At 45.3% G+C, this 24,190-nt stretch overlaps 1 protein-coding gene across 5 annotated transcripts in view; it reads left to right on the top strand.

The window, feature by feature from the left end:
• The window catches only part of Bcorl1 (BCL6 corepressor like 1), a 74,544-nt gene that overhangs the window by 40,639 nt on the left and 9,715 nt on the right, over window positions 1–24,190 (top strand). For all 5 annotated transcript variants that reach the window (XM_048336845.1, XM_048336843.1, XM_048336842.1 and 2 more), the window contains 5 exons: window positions 2,077–2,466; window positions 6,559–6,782; window positions 12,345–12,557; window positions 15,607–15,773; window positions 16,889–17,034. In XM_048336845.1, the coding sequence (XP_048192802.1) occupies window positions 2,077–2,466; window positions 6,559–6,782; window positions 12,345–12,557; window positions 15,607–15,773; window positions 16,889–17,034 (1,140 nt within the window). The remainder of the gene's footprint in view (window positions 1–2,076; window positions 2,467–6,558; window positions 6,783–12,344; window positions 12,558–15,606; window positions 15,774–16,888; window positions 17,035–24,190) is intronic.

Below are 24,190 nucleotides of genomic sequence, written 5' to 3'. Positions count from 1 at the left end.
AGCACTGTCCTTGGCTTCTTTTTGCTCAAGGCTAGCACTCTACCACTTGAGCCATAGCGCCACTTCTGGCTTTTTCTATATATGTGGTGCTGAGGAATCGAACCCAGGGCTTCATGTATGCGAGGCAAGCACTCTACCACTAGGCCATATTCCCAGCCCTTGAGATTCATCTTAAGCACAGACATTTAACTTCTGAGCCTCAGTCTTCTTATTCTATGAAATAGAAATCATCAAAATTAGGAACACTGCCAGACACAGGTGTCTCATATCTATAATCCTAGCTACTCATGAGGTTGAGCTCTGAGAACTATGGTTGGGAGCCAGCTGGGGTAGATAAACGTGAGAGACTCTTGTCTCTACCTAACCAAGAAAAAGCTGGAAGTGGGGGCATGGAGAAAGGGGTACAGCACTAGCTATGAGTGGAAAAACTTGAGCAAGAGCATGAGGCCTTTAGTTCAAGCCCCAGTACTGGCAAAAATATTTTTTTGGAAAGGCTATTGAGTTGTTAGAGCCAACAGAATCACTTTTGGCCCTTGAATGTGTGTTGGTCAATCTCTGAGATCTAAAACTGGTAGGCCTGCCTAGCCTCCATGTCTAATGTGGCTCCACGTTGGTATGGAAGGACAGAGATGGTTGTCCCATTTCACTGAGATTTCCATGCAAATTGGATGGGATGAACAAACAGAGCCTAATGTAAACTCAAATCATCTGACATTCTGTTAACTGGCACTGTAGCACATGACAAGCGCAGCCGTTTAGTGATGGCCTGGAGGCCTCAAAAAAAGTTCTGAAGTGTCCTCGAAATCATCAAAGACTGAGGAAGTTACCAGCCAGTCCCCTTTTTTGTTAAATATATTGTGCACTATATTTGATGGTTTGGTAATTGGTGATCCTTGTGCGGTTTCTACAGTGATTCTATATTAACCAGATTATTCAATTAACCAAAATACTTTGTTTCTTGCCTGCTCCTTATAATGGAACATTTACTGAATAGTTTGCTACTCAGAGCTTTGGTCAAGGGTGGTTCTGTTTGCCTCAAGCTATTTATTTCTTCTGATCTTGCTGGGGTCTCTGGGAATTGTTGAAGTAACAACTTGGTTTTGAGAGAAAGATGCTAGTGTTGTTTCCAAGGAGGGTGTTGGACTGGGGCTGTGACTGAAGTGGTAGAGTGGTGCTTGCTGCTTGGCCTAACAAGTAGGAGGCCCTGAGACCTGCAAAGAAAATCCTGGAGTGCAAAGCCAGACTCATTTAGGATTGCACTTTTGTTCTTAGCAAAAGAGAGTGGGGAGAGAAAAAGGCCTCTTGGCAAGGTGGCCCAAAAGAATAGGGAAGGTGCTTTATGTTCTTGGCCAGTCAGGAATGGAGGAAGAAGGGCCTGCCCAGTGGTGAGGAATAGCGGCAACAACAGGTGAGAGAGGGCCAGGGGGAAAATCCTTACCCCTGAACTCTTGGCAACTCAGTAGGACTCAGTGGGGTGAGTTTAAGGGAAGAGAGCCTACTGTATTGCATTTGGATATGACTACACTAGACTGTCACAGGATAAGGACTCCTTGATTTACTGTTCCTGGGACTTCTTTTGTGTTGACTCTTGCTAAACCTGAGTGGTTTTTAGTGTAATTGATGGTGCCACAAACTGAGCTCTGCTGGGAGAGATACCAGTCTGCCCTCCTTTTCCCTCTATTCAGTCCTTGTTTCCCCACACAACAGGGACTTGCATTTCTCTCATGCTTTTCACACACGATCGGCTCCTGGTAAGCATGAAGCAAGGATTTATGAAATGAATTCAAGTACTATAACCCCATGGATCAGTAAGAGCATGTTTTCTTGGTACTTGGTAGTTATAGGCCATTTTGGACTCTATAAAGATGTCACTTGAGCTCTAGACCAGTCCTATGACGTCAGCCAGGGGAAATAACCTCATTTTATAGAGGAAACAGAAATAAAGGAACTTTCCCAAAGCATACAACTAATAACTGAATGGAGACCTTCAAAGTCCTGGTCCAAGGTACTTCGGTCAATACCATATTTAGTCCTTTGAAGAGGCACTTGACCATCTTCTGTATATCTTGTCCACAGGAAGCATCTGTAGCTCCTTTGCCGGTATGGCAGACAGTGACATGGGAAGCCAGGAAGTCTTCCCCACCGAGGAGGAAGAAGAGGTGGCTCCCACCCCAGCTAAGCGTCGGAAAGTGAGAAAAACTCAACGAGACACCCAGTATCGCAGCCATCATGCCCAGGATAAGACCTTGCTGAGCCAAGGCCGCAGACATCTATGGAGAGCCCGAGAAATGCCTTGGAGGACAGAGGCTGCCCGGCAAATGTGGGACACCAATGAGGAGGAAGAGGAAGATGATGAGGAGGGCTTGGTAAAGAGGAAGAAACGGAGACGGCAGAAGAGCCGGAAATATCAGACTGGGGAGTACCTGACAGAGCAAGAAGAAGAACAGCGGCGGAAAGGGAGAGCAGGTAAGGCTGGCCAGAGGGCTCCTGTTCCCACAGTGTGATTGATTGGCTTCAGGGAGCCTTCAGGCATCCCTGTGTTTACATCTCTGACTGCTCTCGACCAGTCAAACCCCCCTGGACCTGTACTGATCTGCTGCTGGGATCCCCAGCTGCCAAAGTGCTCCCTTAAATTCAGCCCCTATGGCTTTGCATTGAGATCCAATCAAGTGGGACTGACCTACAGGTAAACTGAAGACATCAAAGCCTAAGCCTTTTGGTTTTCTTTTTTTTTCAAAAAAAATTGGGGGGGAGGTACACATTGGTGATTGGATTTAAGGTCTCATACCTTCTAGGCAAGTCCTCTTTCACTTGAGTCCTTTTGCCTTTAGGTTGTTTTCCCCCCATATATGTTCTCGTGCTATTGTCAGGGCTGGCTTCAAATGATAATCCTCCAGCCTCTGCTTCCCAAGTAGCTGGAATTATAAGCATGAACAATCACATTCCTCCTGCCCTTTGGCTTGCAGACACTGCTTCTCTTCTTGGCTTATTGACATTGGGAACTGTGGGCCAAATCACGATGACTTCTTTGGCCGGCGCCAAGCCAGCACCATACCAGGGAATTCTCTGATTGGCTTGAGGGAGTCATGTTTTGGGAGATGACAAGTCCTCTCTCCTAGAATCTTAGATTCATGAACAAAGAGGGCATTGACTGCCTTTCCAAGGATGCCTCCATTCCTAAACTGAAAAGAAGTACAATGAGTCCATTAAACTAATTTTAAACCCTTCAAATAGAAGTGGGAGCTGGATGCTGGGTAGCTCACACCTGTAATCCTAACTAACCAGAAGGCTGAGATCTGAGGATCGTGGTTCAAAGCCAGCTGGGGCAGGAAAGTCCGTGAGACTCTTATCTCCAATTAACCACCAGAAAACTGGAAATGGCACTCTGGCTCAAAATGGTAGAGCACTAGCCTTGAGCAAAAGAGCTAAGTGTCCAGGCCGTAAGTTCAAGCCTCATGATCACCACCACCGACAAATAACTGGGCATGTTTGCTTTCTCAGTTAAATCCACAAAGATTATTCAGCAGTAGAAAGCAAATGCTTTGTCACTTGGGCCATACCCTTGTTCCTTTTTTTCTTAGTTATTTTTTGAATAGTGTTGCTTTTTGCCCAGGGGCTCCCTTGGACCTCAGTCACTGTTATACCTCTGCCTCCCTAGTAACTGGGATTAGAGGTATGAGTCACCATGCCTGGTCCTGAAGTGAAGCTTCATAACACAAGGTGGCATCTTATTTGTTAGACCTGAGCTGGGGAAACAGGCAGCCCAAAGAGAAAGCCAGAATTCTTTAAGCACATCAAATGTGATCATGGAGGCATAAATGGTCACATGAAGCTAATCACAGATCACTTCACTAAATATGGTTCAGACCCTTTAGTGGATTTCAAATTGAGTCAAAAGCATATCTCTGGATTCTGTCAGAACACTGTCTGTTCCTTTCATTCTCTGACCTCTCCCTTTGAAGCAACAATTGATTGTTTTCTATAATGTATTCATACTGAGCTACTGGTAAATATCCGCAGTCCCTGTATTAGCTAAAATGGAATAACCTCATATTGAATGGGTAGTAGATTCTAGGTTTGCTATAATGCAAAGAAGGCTTATTCTCATTTCCGGCTCTATTTAAGTGGAGATATCTGTGACACCAATCACTATGCTCAAGAGAGTAATTGAGCTCATTTTCATCAACTGTGTGAGTGGGGCAATTTTCCCTTTCTTTTACTAGAGCCATAATGGATTGGTCATGAATGAGTTGTCAAACCATTGGCCCCAGCCACTTGTGTTAGGATGAAGAGGATCTTTTGTGTCATCTGATTTTTTTTCTAATGAAGGCCAGTTTCCTAGCTTGGACACTTCGTATGGAGCAATTGGCTCTTGGAATCAGAAAGACCTTTGCAGTTGCTACATCCCATTTGCCACCCAATGCAGAGGTAGAGAGGGTTCTCCACAGGATTTGTAACAGGGACTAGCTAGCTTTTGCTTGAGCACCTCCAGTAATGGGGAAAACACTTGTGATCAGGTACCCTGCTTAATTTGGATACAGCTCCAATTGTTGAAAAGTAAGTTATTCTCCCACTGTGGGGTTTTTGCATTGCAGTGGCTGGCTTTGCACAAGACCTGATCACCTTCCTCCAAATTCGATGATAGCTTCTTCATGTGAGAATAGTCTAATAGGCATATTTCTCCTCAGAAAGTTCCAGACCTACTACCTGTCTTTCAGGACAATGTCAGAGAAGCAGACAGTGGCCAAATTAGGCAGGTTACTCTCTACTCCTGTCTGAGCCTAGTCCTTTCCTTTCATACTGAAATTAACTGGTCTCCCTTATTTACCTATAAAAGGGCACACAGTAACCACAGCTCACTGAACAGAGCATTCTTTTTTGAGAGGGCACATGTCCTGGGGCTTGAACTTAGGGCCTGGGTGCTATATCACTGAGCTTTTTCTACTCAAGGGTAGTTCTCTACCACTTGAGTCACAACGTCACTTCTGACTTTTTTGCTGGTATAGTTGGAGATAAGAGTCTCATAGGGCTGGGTATGTGCCTTAGTGGTAGAGTGCTTGACTAGCACGCATGAAGCCCCGGGTTTGATTCCACATAAACAGTACCACATAAACAGAAAAGGGCAGATGTGGTTGTGTCTCATGTGGTAGAGTGCTAGCCTTGAACACAGAGAGGCTCAGGGAAAATGCCCAGGCCCTGAGTTCAAGTCCCAGGACCAGCAACAACAACAACAAAAGAGTCTAACAGAGTTTCCTGCCCAGGCTGGCTTGAACCATGATCCTCAAATCTCAACCTCCTGAGGAGCTAGAATCACAGGGGTGAGCCACTAACATTGGCTTGGAACATTCTCATTTCAGAGTAGCCTGCTGCACTCACACACATGTTGCATCTAATCCCTGCTCCATTGTGTGCTACCATAAAGCCCTTATTTCTCTGCAACTGAATAAATTCCAGAGCCTGCCCTGCCCTGGGTAGATCAAGTAGGGGTTATTCCTTTTCCTGTGTACTAAACACTGCCATATGGCTCCTCATGCTTCCTGAGGTCTTCCTAACAATTCTGTTCCTTCCTCTTTTGCATCAGCTCAAACATGTTGTATCAAAAGCTCTGGATTAGAGTGTTCCAGACTAGTGATCTGAAAGTATCATTCCAAACGATCTAGCATAGCAATTTTCAGACAGGTTCTGCAGACCCACCAGTGGGCTAGATCTACTTGGAAGAAAGTAGTGGTGTAACAGCTGGCCTCTGAAGAGCTGTGCATAAGTGACAGCCAATGCTTCATACTAGAATCATGACTCCCACATCTGGATCCGTCCATAATGGTTCTCATAAAATCCATGTCAATTTTGTCAGTTTTAGGGGGAGCTAACGCTTGGATCTCAATGCCTTCATTTCACAAATGGAGAAACTGGGAAGACAGTTAATTCACTATACAGACACACTGATCTTTTGTCATGTGCTAGGTCTGCTGTTCAGAACTGTGGCTAGAATTAGAGCTGTTGCTGATGTGTTCCATTGCCTACCAGCTAAGTAGGTCCATGGTGTCATCTGGTCTTAGGGAGATTCTGTTGCTTTGATCTTTATGTCCTTACACAGTGACAAACAGGGCAGTCAGGTGGGGCAAGCCTTCTACCATATTCTTCCCGCTCCAGTGTACTAGATAATTAACTTCGGCAGAGCCACTAAATTTATTTGCATTTGAGGGAAAAAAGATGAAAGGATTAGAGAAAATGATTAAAAGCAATTTGGATTTTTTTTCCCTGGGTTATGGGGAAATCATTTATAAATTACCCTCGTTTGGGGAACAGCCAGGTAGCCTGCCCCCTGCTGGCAGGGCTGGGAGCTGTCTCCTTGTAGAGGAGGGACTTGGATGTTGAAGTACCATGTCAACTCAAGAAGCATTTAGTGGATTAATCACCACTGCACTATATACTGATAGCTGATAGTCACACAACTTTGCCCAGGGATTTGAATCCCCAGTGTCCTATGGTTCATCATAGAGGCTGGTGCTGCTTTTCAGTGTTCTATTTCTTTGACAGTCATTCTTGTTTCTTGCTTAGATTTAAAGGCTCGTAAACAGAAGACTCCCTCCCCAAGTTCAGAGCACTGCCTCAGGAACAGGAACCTTCTGTTGCCCAGCAAAGCCCAGGGGATCTCGGATTCACCAAATGGTTTCCTACCAAATAACCTAGAGGAGCCAGCCTGCCTTGAAAATTCAGAGAAGCCATCAGGAAAACGAAAGTGCAAGACCAAGCACATGGCAAACGTCTCAGAAGAGATCAAGGTGTGTGGCTACCAAAGGGGAGCTATCCAGGGGGAGAGCATGAGCCTGAGAGGGTTTGTTTTCCACCAAATCCCTTCATCAGGAAGCTTCTTAGAGAGGAAAGAGGGAGGGATTGGATAGGAGGATCAAATTAACACAGATGTATTAAAGTATTTTAAACTAGTTCTAGAACAGTTAGTGACTAGATTGGAAGAGTGGGAACTAAAGTTATATCTAACTGTATAGGGGTTGGCCCATACTGGCATTTTCTCTACAGTCCTTGGGTCTCCTTTGAGTTACGGAAGAGTTAAAGTATGTGGCAGGATGTTAGTCTGAATAGCTTGTTAACAGCCAATCAAGCTGGGCACCTGTGGCTCACGCCTGGCCTCTAGCGACTCAGGAAGCTGAGATCAGAGGATCTCCATCCAAAGCCAGGCTGAGCAGGAAAATCCGGTCAGGAGACTCTCATCTCCAATAAACTACTCAAAAAAAGTCAAAAGTGGCACTGTGGCTCAAGCGATAGCACAGTAGCCTTAAGCAAAAGATGCTTAGGGACAGTGCCCCTAAGCCCTGAGTTCAAGTCCCAGGACTGGCACCAAACAAAACAAAACAAACATATCAAGAAGCCTTTATCTGGGCTTAACTTACATGGAGCTTTCTGAGTCAAACAAGGTTAAAAAATAACTTGTAGAAACCAGGTGTTTTTTTGTTTTGTTTTGTGCTTTTTGTTCTTTTGGTCAGCGTGGGGCTTGAACTGTGGGCCTGAACATTTTCTCTGAGCTCTTCAGCTCAATGCTGCTGCTCTACCACTTGAGCTACAGTGACCCACAGCACTGCTACTTCTGGTTTTCTGGTGATTAATTGGAGATAAAAGTGTCTCGGCTTTTCCTGTCCAGGCTGGCTTTGAACTGTGATCCTCAGATCTCAGCCTCCTCAGTAGCTGGGATTACAGGTATGAGCCACCAGCGCCTGGCTTGAAACCAGATTTTGATGTCCAGACAAAAAGGTTGCTTGAGGGTAGAGTTGATGGAATTCTACTTGGGCCCAAGTAATAGTTTCCTCTCCTACTCCTAGGTCCTTTGTATCCAGTAGATGTCTAGGAGTGATTCAGTGAATATTCACCACCAACCAGCCAGGCTAATTCCTATGACCCTTCTTCATACTACCATCTCATTTGGGTCTGATGTTTATGGCATTAGTAGAGAAAGTGACAGTACTCACTCTGGATGAGCTTTACATTTGAAAGAAGTAAAGGTTCAATCGTACCAATTTGTCATTGACAGGAGAGAGATAGACACAGACAGAGACAGAGAGACAGACAGAGACAGAGACCATATTGGGCTGGTTTGAATGGTTGTGATTCTTCCTACTCTCCAGCTCCCAACAAGGATTCTTGAATGTTTCTGACAAAGGATGGGTGCTTGTCTCCCTCTTCTTTCCCCTTGGTTCCGCCTGGCGCCTTGTTCAGCTCAGACAAGGTACTCAAGTCTATTTGCTCATCTTTGAAACTGGAGCTCATATTCTGTGCCCTTTCAGTCTCACAAGGGTGCTTGGGTGAACAAAAGAGGAAATGTCTGTGACAGTCTTTCATAACTGTAAAGTGTTCTCCAGTGGTTGATGTATATCCTCATGCTTTAGGCGCAGGCAAGGAACCGGAGTAGAGAAACCCAGCATAGTCTAGCATGGCCTGGTATTCATTCCCTCTGACCCACAGGGTGGGAGAAGGACTGGCCTAGTAGAAAAGCTGGGAACCCAGCTCTATGCTTAGTGCACTGTTCAAGTTGGCATTCTTCATTCATACAATGGGTCTTAGAGGTTGGCATATATATTATCCTTATTTTACTGTAAAGAAACCAAGGCTCAGGATGGTTAAGGGACTTATATGAAGTCCCTCAGTGGTTGTGATGGTCAGAGTTGGGACTTGAAGTAAATCTGTTTACCTCCAGTGCTCCAATCAGTCCATGTGCGTTGTGGGCTTTGAATAGGTGGTTTCTGTCTGTATCCAGGAGGGACAGAAAACATTACATTTCTGAGCAGCTCTGGCAAAAGGTGGAAGTCCTAGATTCTTGGCCCCTCCACTTCTTCTTCGGACTCTTAGATGGCCCCATTGCACACAAAGGTGACTAGCCGCCTGACATTCAACAGTGCCTCTGATGCTTCTGTCTGGCTGCCCTGCCTGGCAGCATGTCCTCTGAAATGTTTCTCCTGGGGAGGGTTTTGCCCTTCCTCAAGGCCTCCTTTTTCCCTCCTGCCTTTCTTTCTCTCCTAGTCACTATCACCTGCTCTGCCTGCCCCCATGGCACAGAGCTTTGTAGTGAGAAGCAGGTCTGGAAAGGGGGAGAGGTGGATACTTCTGCAATGCTAAATCAAGGCTTTGGTTAAAGGCTTCTTCCCACAGGGGCTCAGAGCCAGGGGAGGGTATCACCTACTTGTTCTTGTTTCTCTCTCACTCTAGTCACCTTCCTCCCTGTTCTCTGGTCACTCAAGCCCTAGGAAGGAGAGTTGCTCTTTGGTTTCTGGCTTGGCTTATCAAAAGCTTGGGTCCTTTACCCAGCATCCTTTAGTCCTGCTATTGTATATTCCATTCTCCATTCCATTCCATTATAGCTGACTGCCAATGGCTCACACCTGTAATCCTAGCTACTCAAGAGAGCGATCCAGAGTATGGCAGTTTGAAGCCAGCCAGGGCAGTAAAGTCTAAGAGCCTTCATCTCCAAAATAACCAGCAAAAAGCTGAGCTGGAGATATGGCTCAAGCAGTAGAACTCCAGCTGAGCAAGCAAGCCAAACTAGTGCAAGACCCTGAATTCAAACCCTGGTACCAACACCTAAAGCAGCATTGTACTCTCATAGCTGATGCCTTTCTCTTAGGGATAGTACCTCTTTCCTTTTGTAATGCAGACTTATTGTGGTTTCTTGTGAACTTGGGATTTCCCAGAGGAAACAAATGCCCTGTGTCCTCATCTTTTTTCTGGGATTGCTCCTTTCCTGACTCTCTTTCTAGGTAACTTTTCTGGCTACCCAGCGTTCTGCACATATCTGGCTTGAATCAAAGCATTACATATTTGTTGTGGTAGTGTGCCGCCAAGCCCAATGTCCAGTGTTGTAAGAAACAAAAGAGAAGCTGACAGTATGAACTGTGCTTCCCAGGAGTTTAAGAACTAGCAGGGGAGCTGGGTGTGGATGCTAAGGCAGCAGAAGCCCTTGAGCCAAGGAGTTGGTAGGCCAGCCATGACAACATAGGGAAGACCCAGCCTCAAAGAAAATTAAAATCAGCTAACTGTGGTATCTCATGCTTATTATCCCAGCTACTCAGGAGATGGAGAAGGGAGGATTGTGATTTGAAATGAACAAAAAGTTAGTAAGACTCTGTATCTCAACCAATAATCAGAGTATAGCCATGTGTTATTCCAGCTATGCAGGAGGCATAGGTAGGAGTCTGAGGTCAGCCTGGGCAAAAAATGCCAGTCCATACCCAAAACATAACTAAAACAAAAAGGAGTCATGGCTCATGTGGTAGAGTCCCTGCCCAATAAGCAGAGTTCAAATCCAAGTATTGCCAAAAATAAATAAACAAATGAAACAAAAAGCCCAGCAGAGGAGTCAAGAATTAGCTATGAAACAATGTAAGGAAACAAAGTGAGGTATCAGATGCTAGTTATATGATTCAGAATATCTGCACTGGTTGTGCAGAAATAGGGTAGTAGTCACCTGAGTGGTGTCGAATTATTTAGAAGACATGGAGTTTAAGTGAGATCTTAGTGCTCTGAAGGATTGTGGTAAATATATGTGTGTGTGTGCATGCACATGCGTGTGTGTATGTGCACGTGCGCATGTTCTACTGCAGTGTAACAAATCACCAAAACTTCGTGCCTAACATAACAGTAAGCATATGTTGCCTCACACCTTCTCTGAAGCTCAGGAATTCAAGAGCAGTGCATGAGTTTACTATCCAGGTGTCAGCTACATCCATTTGAAGGCTCAACTGGTACTGGAAGGTCTGCTTCCAGCATAGTTCATTCACATGGCTGGCAAGTCAGAGCTGGTGATTGACCAGGAAGTCTTCTCCCCTTGCCCTGTCACTCCCCCCAAATGGCTGCTTTAGTGTTCTTGCTATGGGCAGCCAGCTTTCCTCACAGTGAGTGAAGAAGAGAATAAAGCAGAAGCCAACCGTGTCTTTGAGAACCTGACCTTGGAAGTCATACACCATGTGGTGTTTCCTGTTGGATATGCTGTCCAGTATAGGATAGGCCAGACAAAAGCATGAATAACAGGAGTTGAGATCCTCAGGGCCATCTTGGAGAGTGGATACCACAACGTGTGTTCTAGCATCCAGTGACTTATGTCTTTCCCACATGCAAAATAGTTTGACCCCGCTCAAACATCCCGAGTCTCGTCCAAGTATGATATGAGCTCCAAGCTTAGAATTCGGTCATCCTAACTGCCCAGATGCAGAGGAGGCTCCTGTCTGATTTCTTGAGTATAGCTCCTCCAGTACAGTTCCTTCTCATTCAGTTACCTGAATAAAAGAGATAAGTTGCCTGCCCCACAGTTCCAGTATGCTACAATAAGAAAGGCATGAGAATCTTTTAGATAAAAGTTGGGGCAAAAACCAGGTGCCAGTGGCACACACTTGTAATCCTAGCTATTCAAGGGGCTGAGTTCTGAGGATTGTAGTTCAAAGCCTGCCTGGGTAAGAAAGTCTATGAGACACTTATCTCCACTAAGCTACCCTAAAAGCCAGGAGTGGAAATGTGGCTCAAGTGGTAGAACACTAGCCTTTAGAAAAAGAAGCTCAGGGACAGCATCCGGGCCCAGTTCAAGCCATAGGACCAGTCTCCAAAAATGGCAGAAAGAGAGGTACCTAGGAGTCACTCATGAGGACGGAACTTTCCTACCATGTGGTAGTTCTGCAGCCTTAGTACCTCAAAAGACTGCTGAGGACAAAGTGAGGCTATGCCCCCGGTCTTGCTAGTTAATAGCAGAGGCAAGCTTCACACCTAGCCCTGTCTGCTTTCCAAGCTGACTTGTTCCACTACCTGATGTGGACCTGAGCATGATCTGAAGATGTGGTGTGGGGAAAAGTAGAAAAAAATCCTAGGAGGTTGGATATGGGGATGGGTTGCAACAAGAGTGCAAGTATTAGGAACTGTGACTCTAGTCTCTTGTCTCAGTTTCTCTTTGTCCTCGATAGAGGTACCAAGCTCATGGAGGCTTATTCAAACCTCAATGAGTAGGATTCAGGCAAGTAGAGAAGACATGCAGTATTCTTGAGAGAAGCTTGCTATCTTCTCCACTCCCTATTTCTAGTCCCTTCATCATTTCCTGGTTTCTATCTGACACTTTTTGTACCTCTTCTCCTTCCCTCACAACAGGGCAGAAAAGTACAGGAAGTAGTGCTGCTCCTGGAAATATCTCCCACAGCTAGTGACTGGCCCAGCCTCTAGCCCCAAAGCTGACAGTGGTCTGGACCATCTGGGGTACAGTTAGCAAAGTGAGATGGCCTAGGCAGGCAAGTGACATGCCTATGATGGATGAGACATGTTGCCTAGCCTGATCAGGGATTGTATCTTATGCTTTCCAGGGAAAAGGTCGTTGGACCCAGCAGAAAACACGATCTGTCAAATCCCCCACCCCAGCAAAGCCCACAGAATCCTCTAAGTCTCGAAGTGCCGGCCCAGAGGAAGCCTCAGAATCACCTACAGCCCGACAGATCCCCCCAGAAGCACGGCGGCTCATAGTGAACAAAAATGCTGGTGAGACCCTACTGCAGCGGGCAGCACGTCTGGGATATAAGGTAAGTGAGGTCCCAGAGTGTTCCGCTGCATTGGCTGCCATTGGCCTGAATGGATCTCTGCACTGACCCTTCTGTGGCTTGTGTCAGGCTGGCCTGTCTCCATTGTCCACATCGCCTGGGAGGCTGCCTTGCTCCTTGTCTGATTTCAGTGTGTGGGAATGCAAGCTCATTTGAATGTCAGCTTGAGATGAATGTAATTGAAATGGTAACACAATATCATCTACTACATTCCTAGACTAGGAAGTGGATTTGGGGGATTTTTCACAGTCTTGAATTTCCCTGTGTGGTGGCTTTCTGACACAGAAAAGCAAGGGGTGATTATTGCTCCTGTTTCATCTCCAACAGCTTCCTGGGCTTCAGGTAGAGGGCCCAAGAGCCCGTTCAAGGGTCAAAACAGAGCTAACACCACCGTGAACTGTCTTCCCTACACATGGAAAAGAAAGCAGAAAAGGTAGCTGTGAGCTGACACCTCTTTTGCCATGTTAAAAGCTTTGCTCTTTGGGCTGGGAATATGGCCTAGTGGTTTACATGAAGCCCTGGGTTCAATTCCTCAGCACCACATATATAGAAAAAGCCAGAAGTGGCGCTGTGGCTCAAGTGGTAGAGTGCTAGCCTTGAACAAAAAGAAACCAGGCCCTGAGTTCAAGCCCCAGGACTGGCAAAAAAAAAGAGCTTTAATTTTAGTAAACTTGTAGAGATAGATTTTATTTTACCCTTATTTTATAGGTGAGAAAACCAATGATATAGCCAAGACTATGAATATGTATCTGCCTGCAAACCAAAGTCTTTTGATTGTCAAATGCCAGAGGATTTAATCATCTAGCATGATTAGGTTATATTGGCACACAATTCTGTTTCTCCCTTTTTGTTGATATGAACTCCCTTGACTATGTATCTTTGTCCTCCACCCTGCTGATTTCCTCCTAGCATGGAATTGCTGAGTTACCTACTAGGTTGCCCTTTCAAGACCTTCCATACCTATAAAGTGAAATGTTTCAAGCCTGCCTGCCACTCCTAGCCAAGCTATCTGGTCAGTACAGGAGAGCTGACAGCATCTCCCTATCAAACAGTTCATTTGCTTACTCGCTCTCTCTCTTTCTCCTCTCTCTTCATTTTTTCTCTCTCCCCTTCCTTCTTTCTCTTCCTTTTCTTCGCTTGCTCCCTCCTTCCTTCTCTCCCCCTCTTACATTTCTTCCCCCTCTCTCCCTCCTCCATACTTCCCTCTAGTCTGTCCCCCCCTGCTTTCTTTTGAGACTTTTATTAGCATACATTAATTGTATAGGAGATTCATTATGACCTTTCCAAATATGCATACAATGTACACCATCAACCTCACTTCCTCTATTACTCTCCCTACTTCCCTTCCCCCATTATTTAAAACAATCTCAACAGGTTTCATTATTCTAATTTCATATATTTATATTCACCCTTGTTCACCCTCTCTATTCACTGTTCTCCTTCCCATTGATACTTGCCCCCAACAAAGCCTGTTTCACTCTCCAGTGCATTCTTCTTGAACACATAATTTGGTGCCTACGTGGAAGCCAAAGAAGACTGAAGGGACGATGATGACAAATTCCTGTCCTCTAGGATACTTTTGTTTTACCAGAGACAAAAATATGAACTAGGCAGCCATGAGAGGAGCGAAGAAGACCTTGCTAGAGTCTGTTGGGCCAGTAGGAATAGACTGGGGCTTTGGGCAAGAGGTGGACATCTGGGTTGGTGAGGATAAAGGCCTTGTGTTTTTCCCAGTCTGTCTCAGGTAAAGGCAGCAGGCCAGTTTCTATACATAGGTAGCAGTGCCTGCAACAGGCACATAGTTGCTCTAGGCTAGCCAGAAGGAAGAGCTGAGTGCCCCATACCAGAGATAACTGATTCCAGTGACTTAGCAAGTAACTTGTTTTCAGAAGATTTTTTTTGCCAGTCCTTGGGCTTGAACTCGGGGCCTGGGCACTGTCCCTGAGCTTCTTTTGCTCAAAGCTAGTGCTCTACCACTTGAACCACAGTGCCACTTCTGGCTTCTTTTGTTTATGTGGTGCTGAGGAATCGAACCCAGGACTTCATGAAAGCTAGGCAAGCACTCTACCACTAAGCAACCTTCCCAGTCCCATAACTTGTTTTCAAACTAGCTCCCAACTACAGCTTATTCACATCCTTGTCCCATACTAGCTAGGGTGCTTACATTGTATAAGTTCCCCTCTGGTCATACCTGTTTAGCCCAAGGAAGGTAAGCATGAAAGTGTGAATGAATGAGAACTGGATTGCACTTGGAACAATTTGACATAAGGGAAAGGCTGGAACTGACTTGGTTGGCATGAACACTGTTCCTGCTGAGTCCAACATCTAGGAATGGTACTTAAAACAATCCTTTGCTCTTTGTTCTTGGATTACCATCAATAGGCACACTTGCCACCCCGTGTCTCGGTTCCCTACTCTGGGACTGGCTCACAACGCTCAGAAAGATGAGGTTTGGGTATGTGAGGTCTGAGTGGGCAGGGGAGACTCTCTGAGGATCTCACCTCAATAAGCACCATCCACATACGTGCTTGGGATCATAAGAAATCTCTCCCCATTACATGAGCATGGCCCAGAGCTGGGGTCCTGGTAATGGAGGTTCAGGACTGTTGACAAAAAATGTGTGTGTATGTGTGTGTGTGTGTGTGTGTGTGTGTGTGTGTGATACTGGAAATTGACCTGGGGCCCACTCACTTACTAGGCAAGTGCTCTTCCACTTTTAAGCTATGCCCCCATCCAATGCATATGGCAACAGCCACCAGAGCTTCAGAGCTAAAAGACACTGCTTTACGAGATTTTGTAGACAGACCCACACTCGGTACCCCTTTGGTGTTTAAAAAGGGGGAAAACAAGTAAAGGCTTGGAAATACTGCATAGAAACCATGAAACTTTTTGAGGCGTACCTTCCAATCCTCCATATGAAAGGCAGAGTGTGAGACTCCTCAAGACATTTGCGGAGCTTTGGGTATAAACTGGAATGCCTCCAAGAATTTTCGACCTTTCTTTGCTCATGGAGGTGTCTGTGTCCCCACAGGATGTGGTTCTCTATTGTCTCCAGAAGGACAGTGAAGATGTGAATCATCGCGATAATGCAGGCTACACGGCCCTGCATGAGGCTTGTTCCCGGGGCTGGACTGACATCCTGAACATCCTGCTGGAGCATGGGGCTAATGTGAACTGTAGTGCACAGGATGGCACAAGGCAAGAAGGGTTCTCCTCCTCAAGACCCCTTCCCATACTCCCAGATTAATCCCTCTCTGGTTAGATCTTGTCACAGCCTAGACCTTAGCAGCATGGCAAGTGGCAAGTTGCACAGAGGCCTTGCCAGGGAACCTCTGGAAAGTCTTCTGTGGACTGAAGAGCCAACTTGTTTCCAGTAGTAGCCAATGAGTTGCTTGATGGCCAGTCTGTCTTGGCTCTAGCAGAAAGCTGAGGTGCTTCACAGCCCCTGACATCCCCTGCAGCTCTTACTAGGGAATCCACTCGGCCTTCCTTTTCAGATTTGAGTTTTCTTTTTTGGAAAGTTTTAGCAAAGATTTATTTTAGTAGAATGGGGTTAACATAGGGAGAAATACATGAAGAAAAAAAAAGAGACACATTCCTGTTCTCCATGCAGGAAACGGGAGTTTAAAGACTCAAAATAGCAGCTCTTAGCATAGCGTTTATACTGTGAGCTAGACAAATATACATGGTCATATTATCTAGGCAACTCCCAATCCTTAGACAGTGCTTCTGGGTTGGATTTGATTTTTCTAATTTGAACTCTTTGCACTTTAAAAAATATACCTGCTGTGTCTTAGAGGTATTGTACATATTCTCGGTTCTACTTCCAGAGTATAAAATAGACATGAATTCCAAGTAAAGGAACCCAGACCAAAAGCTACAGGCTTTGCTTGGTCCCTAACATGTGGAGGATGTGGAATCACTCTGCCCATCCGTGCCATTTGGCAGTGACCTGGATCCTCTACTTTTTCCTCCCTGCATCTGCTTTAACTTCAGCTCTATCATGGAGTGTTGGACTCCAGAACTACCAGTGAAACCACACTGTGCCATAGAGATTGTCCCATGATGCCGAAGATGATAAGACAGACTAATGAATAGGAAAGAGGAGAAAGGGGGGCAGAGAAAGAAGGAGGTGGGCAGATAGGATAGGCGGTTGTGGGTCACAAATGGCTGTCCTGTCCTAAGTCATAGCCCACAGGATTCTAAGATTGCCATAGGATCCTTTCATTCTTTTTCCTCATGCGGTAGTATGTAGTCCAGGTGAGCAGGCCCCACTGGAGTCCCATTGTAATCACCCTCTGTAACCTCCACAGACCAGTTCATGATGCTGTGGTCAATGACAACCTGGAGACCATCTGGCTCCTGCTGTCCTATGGAGCTGATCCCACACTGGCTACCTACTCAGGTCAGACAGCCATGAAGCTGGCTAGCAGTGACACCATGAAGCGCTTTCTCAAAGGTAAGCATGGGTTGGACTGGCAGTTGCTGTCCTAGGGGCTAGCTTTAGATGCTGATTTTGTTTCCTCTGTCCTACACAGACAGATGTCATGAAAGATGTCTTCTCTCTTCTCATGCTTCCTTCAGGGTTTCAAGAATCCTCCCCATTCAGTATTTTTAACAGCCTCTGACTATGAGTGTCCATATTACAGCCCCTTCAAGGCCTCATAGGTCATAGGGACCTAGTTCACTTCTCAGTCTTTGAGGTTGATCTTCTTTTGGGCAGCACCCTCCTCCTGGATCCATTTGGGGGCAAAATATGTTCACTTGTGCCATACTCGAATGAGATGAGATGTCAGTGAGGAAGAAGTGACATCATTTTGCTTTTTTTTTTTTTTTTTTAACAATTTCTCCCTGTCTGGGATCAAAGTGGAACTTCCTAAAGCTTTATTCCTCACAGCTCTTCCCGTAGTAATTGTGACCTTTCCTCTATGTCCCAGCATCCCCTTCTCTACTGTCCTGGCTCCTCCTCCTTCACTTCTCTTTGTTGGTAAAGTATCTGCTGTCAAGGCCTGTGACAAGGGCCACAATCCTTTATGTACTTATTTTCTCAAGAGTGGGCAACACAGTTTGTCTGCAGGTAGATAAGATTCCCAGTGGGAAATCTTTTTAGACTTGGCCTCACCTCTTAATGCACTTCTTCAGATTGCCTGAGTGATGGAGCACCTAGACATAGTAGCTGTGAACCTTCTCAGAGGCTTTATTGTCTGCCATAGAAACATATCTTAAGACTGTACCATCTGCTCACTTAGCCTTTGGTCTAAATTCAAACCCCATCTACCAGCAATATGATTACTAGCTCTCAACCAGGGGCTTATTTGTATATTAACCAAAAGTTAACTAAGCAGCTGATGATAGAAGAAGAAATGACTTGAACTAAAGATTCTGATGAAAGGAGGAATGGGTGGAGAGTACTACTGTTGAACCTGTGGGAAGAGCAAAGGGTGATAGGAAATTTTGGCTTTTGCTCAATGTGATGAAACCCTGCAGAATTGGCTCCAGGCTAGCAGACAGAAGGGCTGCCTTTCCTATTTTCCTTCCTTCAGTTCTAGGTCCCCAGCAAAAAATACTCAGGGACAACACCCTGGTCCTGAGTTTAGTCCCCAGGAATGGCACACATAAAAACTGGAAATAAGAACCTTTTGCCCTTCTTTCTGTTAAGGATCTACATTTTTAATCCTCAAAAAAAATTCTGGTGGTACTGAGGATTGAACTCTGGGCTATGAACTTACCCTAAGTCCTAGCCAGACTTCAAATACCTCCTTAGCTAACTTGAATGCTAGTCCATGTTGCAGGATTCAGAGATTTGTGAATGCAACACTCCTAGCCTGTCCAGGCAGAGCCCATATATCCAGGTCTTGTCATGATTTCTCAATTTATAGGCATGCAGCAGGCTTAATAATGGGAGCCAAAAGCTGATAGAGTGCTATAGACTTGAGCTATCTCTTTTCTGTGCAGAGCTTTATCTGGCTGTTTTGGAAAGTTCTAACAACCCAAGCTATAATCTTGGCCTGATCCACTAAAGGAGTCAGGCATACACAGGGGTCAGCAGGCCCCCTGGAAGAGAGACCTAGGCCCAAAGGTCATTTAGGTAGGGGTAGGGTGAAAACCTAATACTCAGAGACTTTTTAAAATATTGAGGCAAAATATTCACCTAACATGATGATTTTATTTATTTTTGGGAAGTCCTGGGGCTTGAACTCAGGACCCGAGCACTGTCCCGGAACTTCCTTTGTTTAAGGCAAGCACATTACCACTTGAGCCACATTGCCACTTCTGGATTTTTCTTTTTATGTGGTGCTGAGGAATCGAACCCAGGCTTCATGCATGCTAGGCAAGCACTCTACTTCTAAGTCACATTCCCAGCCCTAACATGATGGTTTAAAAGTGAATCATTTGGTGATATTGAGTGCATTCATAATGTTGCTTATCTATCATTGGGGGGGGGGTCTCTCACTGCACAGAAATATGTTCTCTCATTCTATCTATCCATCTATCATTTTGGTGCTGGTCCTGGGCCTTGAACTCAGAGCCTGGGTGCTGTCCCTGAGCTCTTTTGCTCAAGGCTCATGGGCCTACCACTTTGAGCCACCACACTACTTCCTGTTTCCGAGTGGTTTATTGGAGATAAGAGTCTCACAGAGACTTTTCTGCCTGTGCTGGCTTCAAACCACGATCCTCATGTCTTAGCCTCTGGAGTAGCTAGGATTGCAGGCATGAGCCACTGGCATCCAGCTTGGGCTTTGGATTTTTTTAAGCTTGCCCAACTGGCTGAAGTATTTTAAGTCTTTCGCTTTCCATCCCCAAGCATTTCATTGACCACACATTCTCCTCTAGTGGAGGGTTCAGTGGGCAGAAAATGAAGGTGAATCTCTGTAGGGTACAAAGGGCTCTGTGTAGGTGGACAAACTGAGCATCAGGGTTTAGCTTCCTTCACTTTGCATAAGGCCTCTGTCCTAGAAAGTTTGTCTGGGATGAGAATTATCTTCTAAGTACACAAAAGAGAGGCACAGATATCCCCAAGTCAATCCTTTCATATGGCAGAAGATGTTGGTGATTGATCAGGATTGTAAATGTGTATTTTCTTTTTCTTGTGATTGTGGGGGAGGGGCGGGTTACTGGAGTTGGAATCAAGTCCTGGGCTCTGTCCCTTATCATTTTTTGCTCAAGACTGGCACTCTACCACTTGAGCCCCAGCTCCACTTCAGCTTTTTGGTGGTTAATTGGAAATAAAGTCTCATAGACTTTCCTGTCCAGGCTGGCTTCAAACTATGATCTTTAGATTTGTTAGGATTCCAGGTGTGAGCCACCAGCATCTGGCAATGTACATTTTCTTAGGCTGAGTTAACTTCAAGTGAAGCCCACTTCTGAGATCAGCAAAGTTAAAGTGGCACTACTTCATTTGTTTGTCTGCTCCTCCATTTATTGAGCACGTTAGATTTTGGGTGCTGTGCTGACCGGACACATTCTTGGATTTGGAGCACCAAACTGTTTGAACCCCCGGGAGGCCTTTGAAAGGCTTCCCCATTGGGCCAAATTGTAGAGTGACTGTGACTGGTTTACCTTTAACCCTTTGAAGAAAAGACCACCATCCAGACTAGCAGAGGAAAACAGGCTCATTTTACTTCTCAGTGGAAGAAACAAGTGGTGATTGGAGGAGTTGTCCAACTATGGATTGGGGCATCAGAGAAAGTATAGGAATTGCTTTTCTTTTCACTGATGAAAGGGTTATTAGCAAGTTACTGAGTCACGGGTTTTTGTTTTTTCTGCCAGAGACCTCTGCTATATGACCCCACATTGAATATTGCCCTTTTTTGTTGTGGTTTTTCCCTCCTTTCATGAACCTTCGGCTAGTGACTTAGCTGGAGAAGACAGGAAGGGATGTGATAGGACCTAGGAACTGGAGAAACTCTGCTGACAGCCACTCATGTGGAGCTGAAAAGCTCTGTTCTTACACATGGAGTGCCAAAAGTGCTTTTAAAAACTATTGAGGTAAGATTCATGAAACATAAAATTAATCAGATAAAAGTGAACAGATTGGAAGTGGCACTGTGGCTCAAAGTGGTAGAGTGCTAACCTTTAGCAAAAATAGCTCAGGGACAGCTCTCGGGCCCTGAGTTCAAGTCCCACAACCAACCAGAAAGAAAAAAAAAAGCCAACAGTGTAGAGTAAGGAAGAGGTAGGTGAGAATGTTGGAAAGGGTGTCATTAAGATGCAATATATTCATAAACTTCTTTGTTAAATGGCAACTCCTTTGTACAACTAAAGATAAAAATAAATAAATAAATATTTAGAAAAGTGAACAATTGAAGCCAAACACTGGTGGCTAATGTCTATTATCCTAGCTACTTAGGAGGCTGAGCTTCAAGGACTGCAATTTGAAGACAGTCCAGGCAGGAAAGTCTGTGAGACTCTTATCTCCAATTAACCACCATAAAAGACTAGAACTGGAGGCATGGCTCAAGTGCTATAGCATAAGCTATAAAAGTAAAAGCCAAACCAGGTACCAGTGGCTCATACCTGTAATCCTAGCTAACTTGAGATGTACAGATCAGAAGAATAGCCCAGGCATGAACTGGAGACCCTATCTCAATAGCTGGATAGCATGACATGAGCCTATCATTCCAGCTATGTGGGGAGAGCAAATAGACAGATTGTGGCCAAGACAGGCATGAGCATATATGCAAGACACTATTTTAAAAATGCAACAGGGGGGCTGGGAATGTGGCTTAGTGGTAGAGTGCTCGCCTAGCATGCATGAGGCCCTGGGTTCGATTCCTCAGCATCCCATAAACAGAAAAGGCCAGAATTAGCACTGTGGCTCAAGAGGTAGAGTGCCAACCTTGAGCAAAAAAGAAGCCAGGGACAGTGCTGAGTCCAAGCTCCAGGACTGGCAAAAAAAAAAAAGCAACAGGGACTATGCATATGGCTTACAAGATGGAGAGCTTAAAAATGAGGTCCTGAGTTCAACTTCCAGTACTACCCCCAAAAGTGAATCATTTTAGTGACAGTGCATTCACTAAATTGCAACCACCATCTCTATATGCATCTCTACCTAGCTCCTGAACATTATCATCACCCCCAGATAAGATCCTCTACTCATTATGTGGTTGCTCCCCTTTCTCCTTTCATTCCTATTCCTCACATCAACCAATCTGTACACTGTGTCTCTGGAGTCACCTCTTCTAAACAGTTCATATAAACAGAATCCTACAATCTTGAGCCTTTATGTCTGACTTCTGATGTATAGTGTACCCATTTCAAGACACATCCATGTATTAGTATGTTTCTGTACTTTGCCTTTTATGATTGAATAATACTCCATTGTAAAGCCCACTTGTTTATTTGTTCATCTATTGATAGACATTGGGCTGTGTCCATCTTCTGGCTATTGTCAGTAGTGCAGCTAGAAGTATATATGTATAAGTATGTGTTTGGTTGTCCATTGTCATGCCTCTTTTTTTTTTTTTTTGCCAGTTTTGGAGCTTGAACTCAGGGCCTGGGCTCTGTTCCTGAGCTTCTTTTTGCTCAAGGCTAGCACTCTACCACTTGAGCCACAGCGCCACTTCTGGCTTTTTCTGTATACGTGGTACTGAAGAATGGAACCCAGGGCTTCATGCAGGCTAGGCAAGCACTCTACCACGAAGCCACATTCCCAGCCCCATGTCATGCCTCTTAAGTGCATACCTAAGAGTAGAATGGATGAGCCTGGGGGTACTTTTACACAGAAATGATAAGAGTAAAGGACTGGCTGGACACTGTTGACTCACAACTTTAATTCTAGCTACTCAGGAGTCTGAGATCTTGAGGATTGAAGTTCAAAGCCAGCTCAAGCAATAAGGTCCATGTCATTCTTATCTCCAATTAACCACCAAAAACTAGATCTATGCCTTAAGTGGTAGACTGCTAACCTTGAGCACAGCAGCTCAGGGGCAGCACCCAAGCCCTGAGTTCAGGCCCCATGACTGGTGTACCTGCACACACACACAAAATAGTAAGGGAGTAGATGTTGTGTTGGATGGAGGTAGGAAGCACCAAGGACAAGGCAGCTCACGGTTCATCTTGATTGTATAGAAATAACCGACGTGCATGTATTGAAGCTGCAGGAGTACCAGAACAGATACCTCCCATATGCCACTCAAGGGCCTGATCCCACTTAGGGTCTTTGCTCATGTCAGTTCACTCGGGGCTGTCTCAGACAGGCAGACGCACCTACACATGACAATGATTTGCAGGCAATGGAGAGAATTAGTAGAATGTGCCAGTTCTGAAGGCAGTTCCCAGAGAAGAGCCCAGGAATGCAGTGAGCTCTGGTGGAATCCTTGTATGACCTCTTGTGGGAGCAAGGGGACAGCCAGCATCTGAGTGCATGTGTTTTAGCATGCTGCTTGAGCAAGCACTTTATAATCTCACCTGCTCGTGATTCTCTCCTTTTTACTTTTTTCCTGTCCCCCCCCCCACACCTCTGCCATATATTTCTTAAGCTCTGGTTATGTGCCAGTCACTGAGTTTAGGTACAATAGTAAACAAGATAGACATGACCCTTGTCTTTAAAAAATGTTTTTGTTATTTTAAAGGTGGTGTACAGAGGGATTAGTTACATAAATCAGGTAAAAAGTACATTTCTTTTTGGACAATGTCATCCCTCCCCTTTCAATATAGTGTCTAGTGAGTTCCACTGCTGCCTCTGGAGAACTTTTCTCAAAACTTTTTTTTTCTGCCAGTCCTGGGGCTTGAACTCAGGGCCTGAGCACTGTCCCTGGCTTCTTTTTGCTCAAGGCTAGCACTCTACTACTTGAGCCACAGGGCCACTTCTGGCTTTTTCTATATACATGATGCTGAGGAATCAAACCCAGGATTTCATGTATACGAGGTGAGCACTTTACCACTAGGCCATATTCCCAGCCCCCCTTCTCAAGCCTTTATGTCCCATAGCACCAAGCTCAGGGCTAGGTTCAGAACAGACACAACTACCAAATAGCTGCCTGGGGAAGAATCTGCTTCCAACTCTCAAGTGACACAGAAGCCAGCAGGTGTTTCACGGAACACACAAAAGTTCTGTGTATGACTTAAAGGTTTCATATTCTGGTTGCTCAGCCATTGCTTTGAAAGCTTCTAGCTGTCTGTCTTTTAGACAGCTGAAAGGAGTAGTTTCAGTAGCTTGCAACAGCTGACAGTGCTTGCTGCTAGGACACCCCCTAAGGAGAGCACACTGGGTGCTGGTGGTAGTGGTGGTACTTTCCACTGAAAGAAACAAGCTCCACTTCTTTCAGAATGGCTGCCAACTTCCTCCTGGGATTTCGTTTACAGGTGGCTCCTTCACCTCACTTGTGCCCTTTGGACTCTCCTGTCCTGTTGCCCAGGTGTCACTTGAGGGTTGGTGGCAACCACATGGCTTAGCTTGCCAGTTGTCCTAAATGACATATTGGCAATGACTGGACCATGTGTGCCCCCAGATGGCACTGGGCAATTGTCCTGGAAGCTGGTGGGACTGCTTGTTGTCCAGCTGGGACTGAGGCCTAGTGAGCAAACAAAAAGGTTAAGTGATCTGGGTGCCAGCGATTTATGCCTGAAATCCTAGCTACTCAGCAGGCTGAGATCTAAGGATCACAGCTCAA

This window comes from Perognathus longimembris, chromosome 28 (genome assembly GCF_023159225.1).
Source record: "Perognathus longimembris pacificus isolate PPM17 chromosome 28, ASM2315922v1, whole genome shotgun sequence".
NCBI classification, from domain to species: domain Eukaryota; kingdom Metazoa; phylum Chordata; class Mammalia; order Rodentia; family Heteromyidae; genus Perognathus; species Perognathus longimembris.
This window is presented reverse-complemented; position numbering and strand designations above follow the sequence as displayed.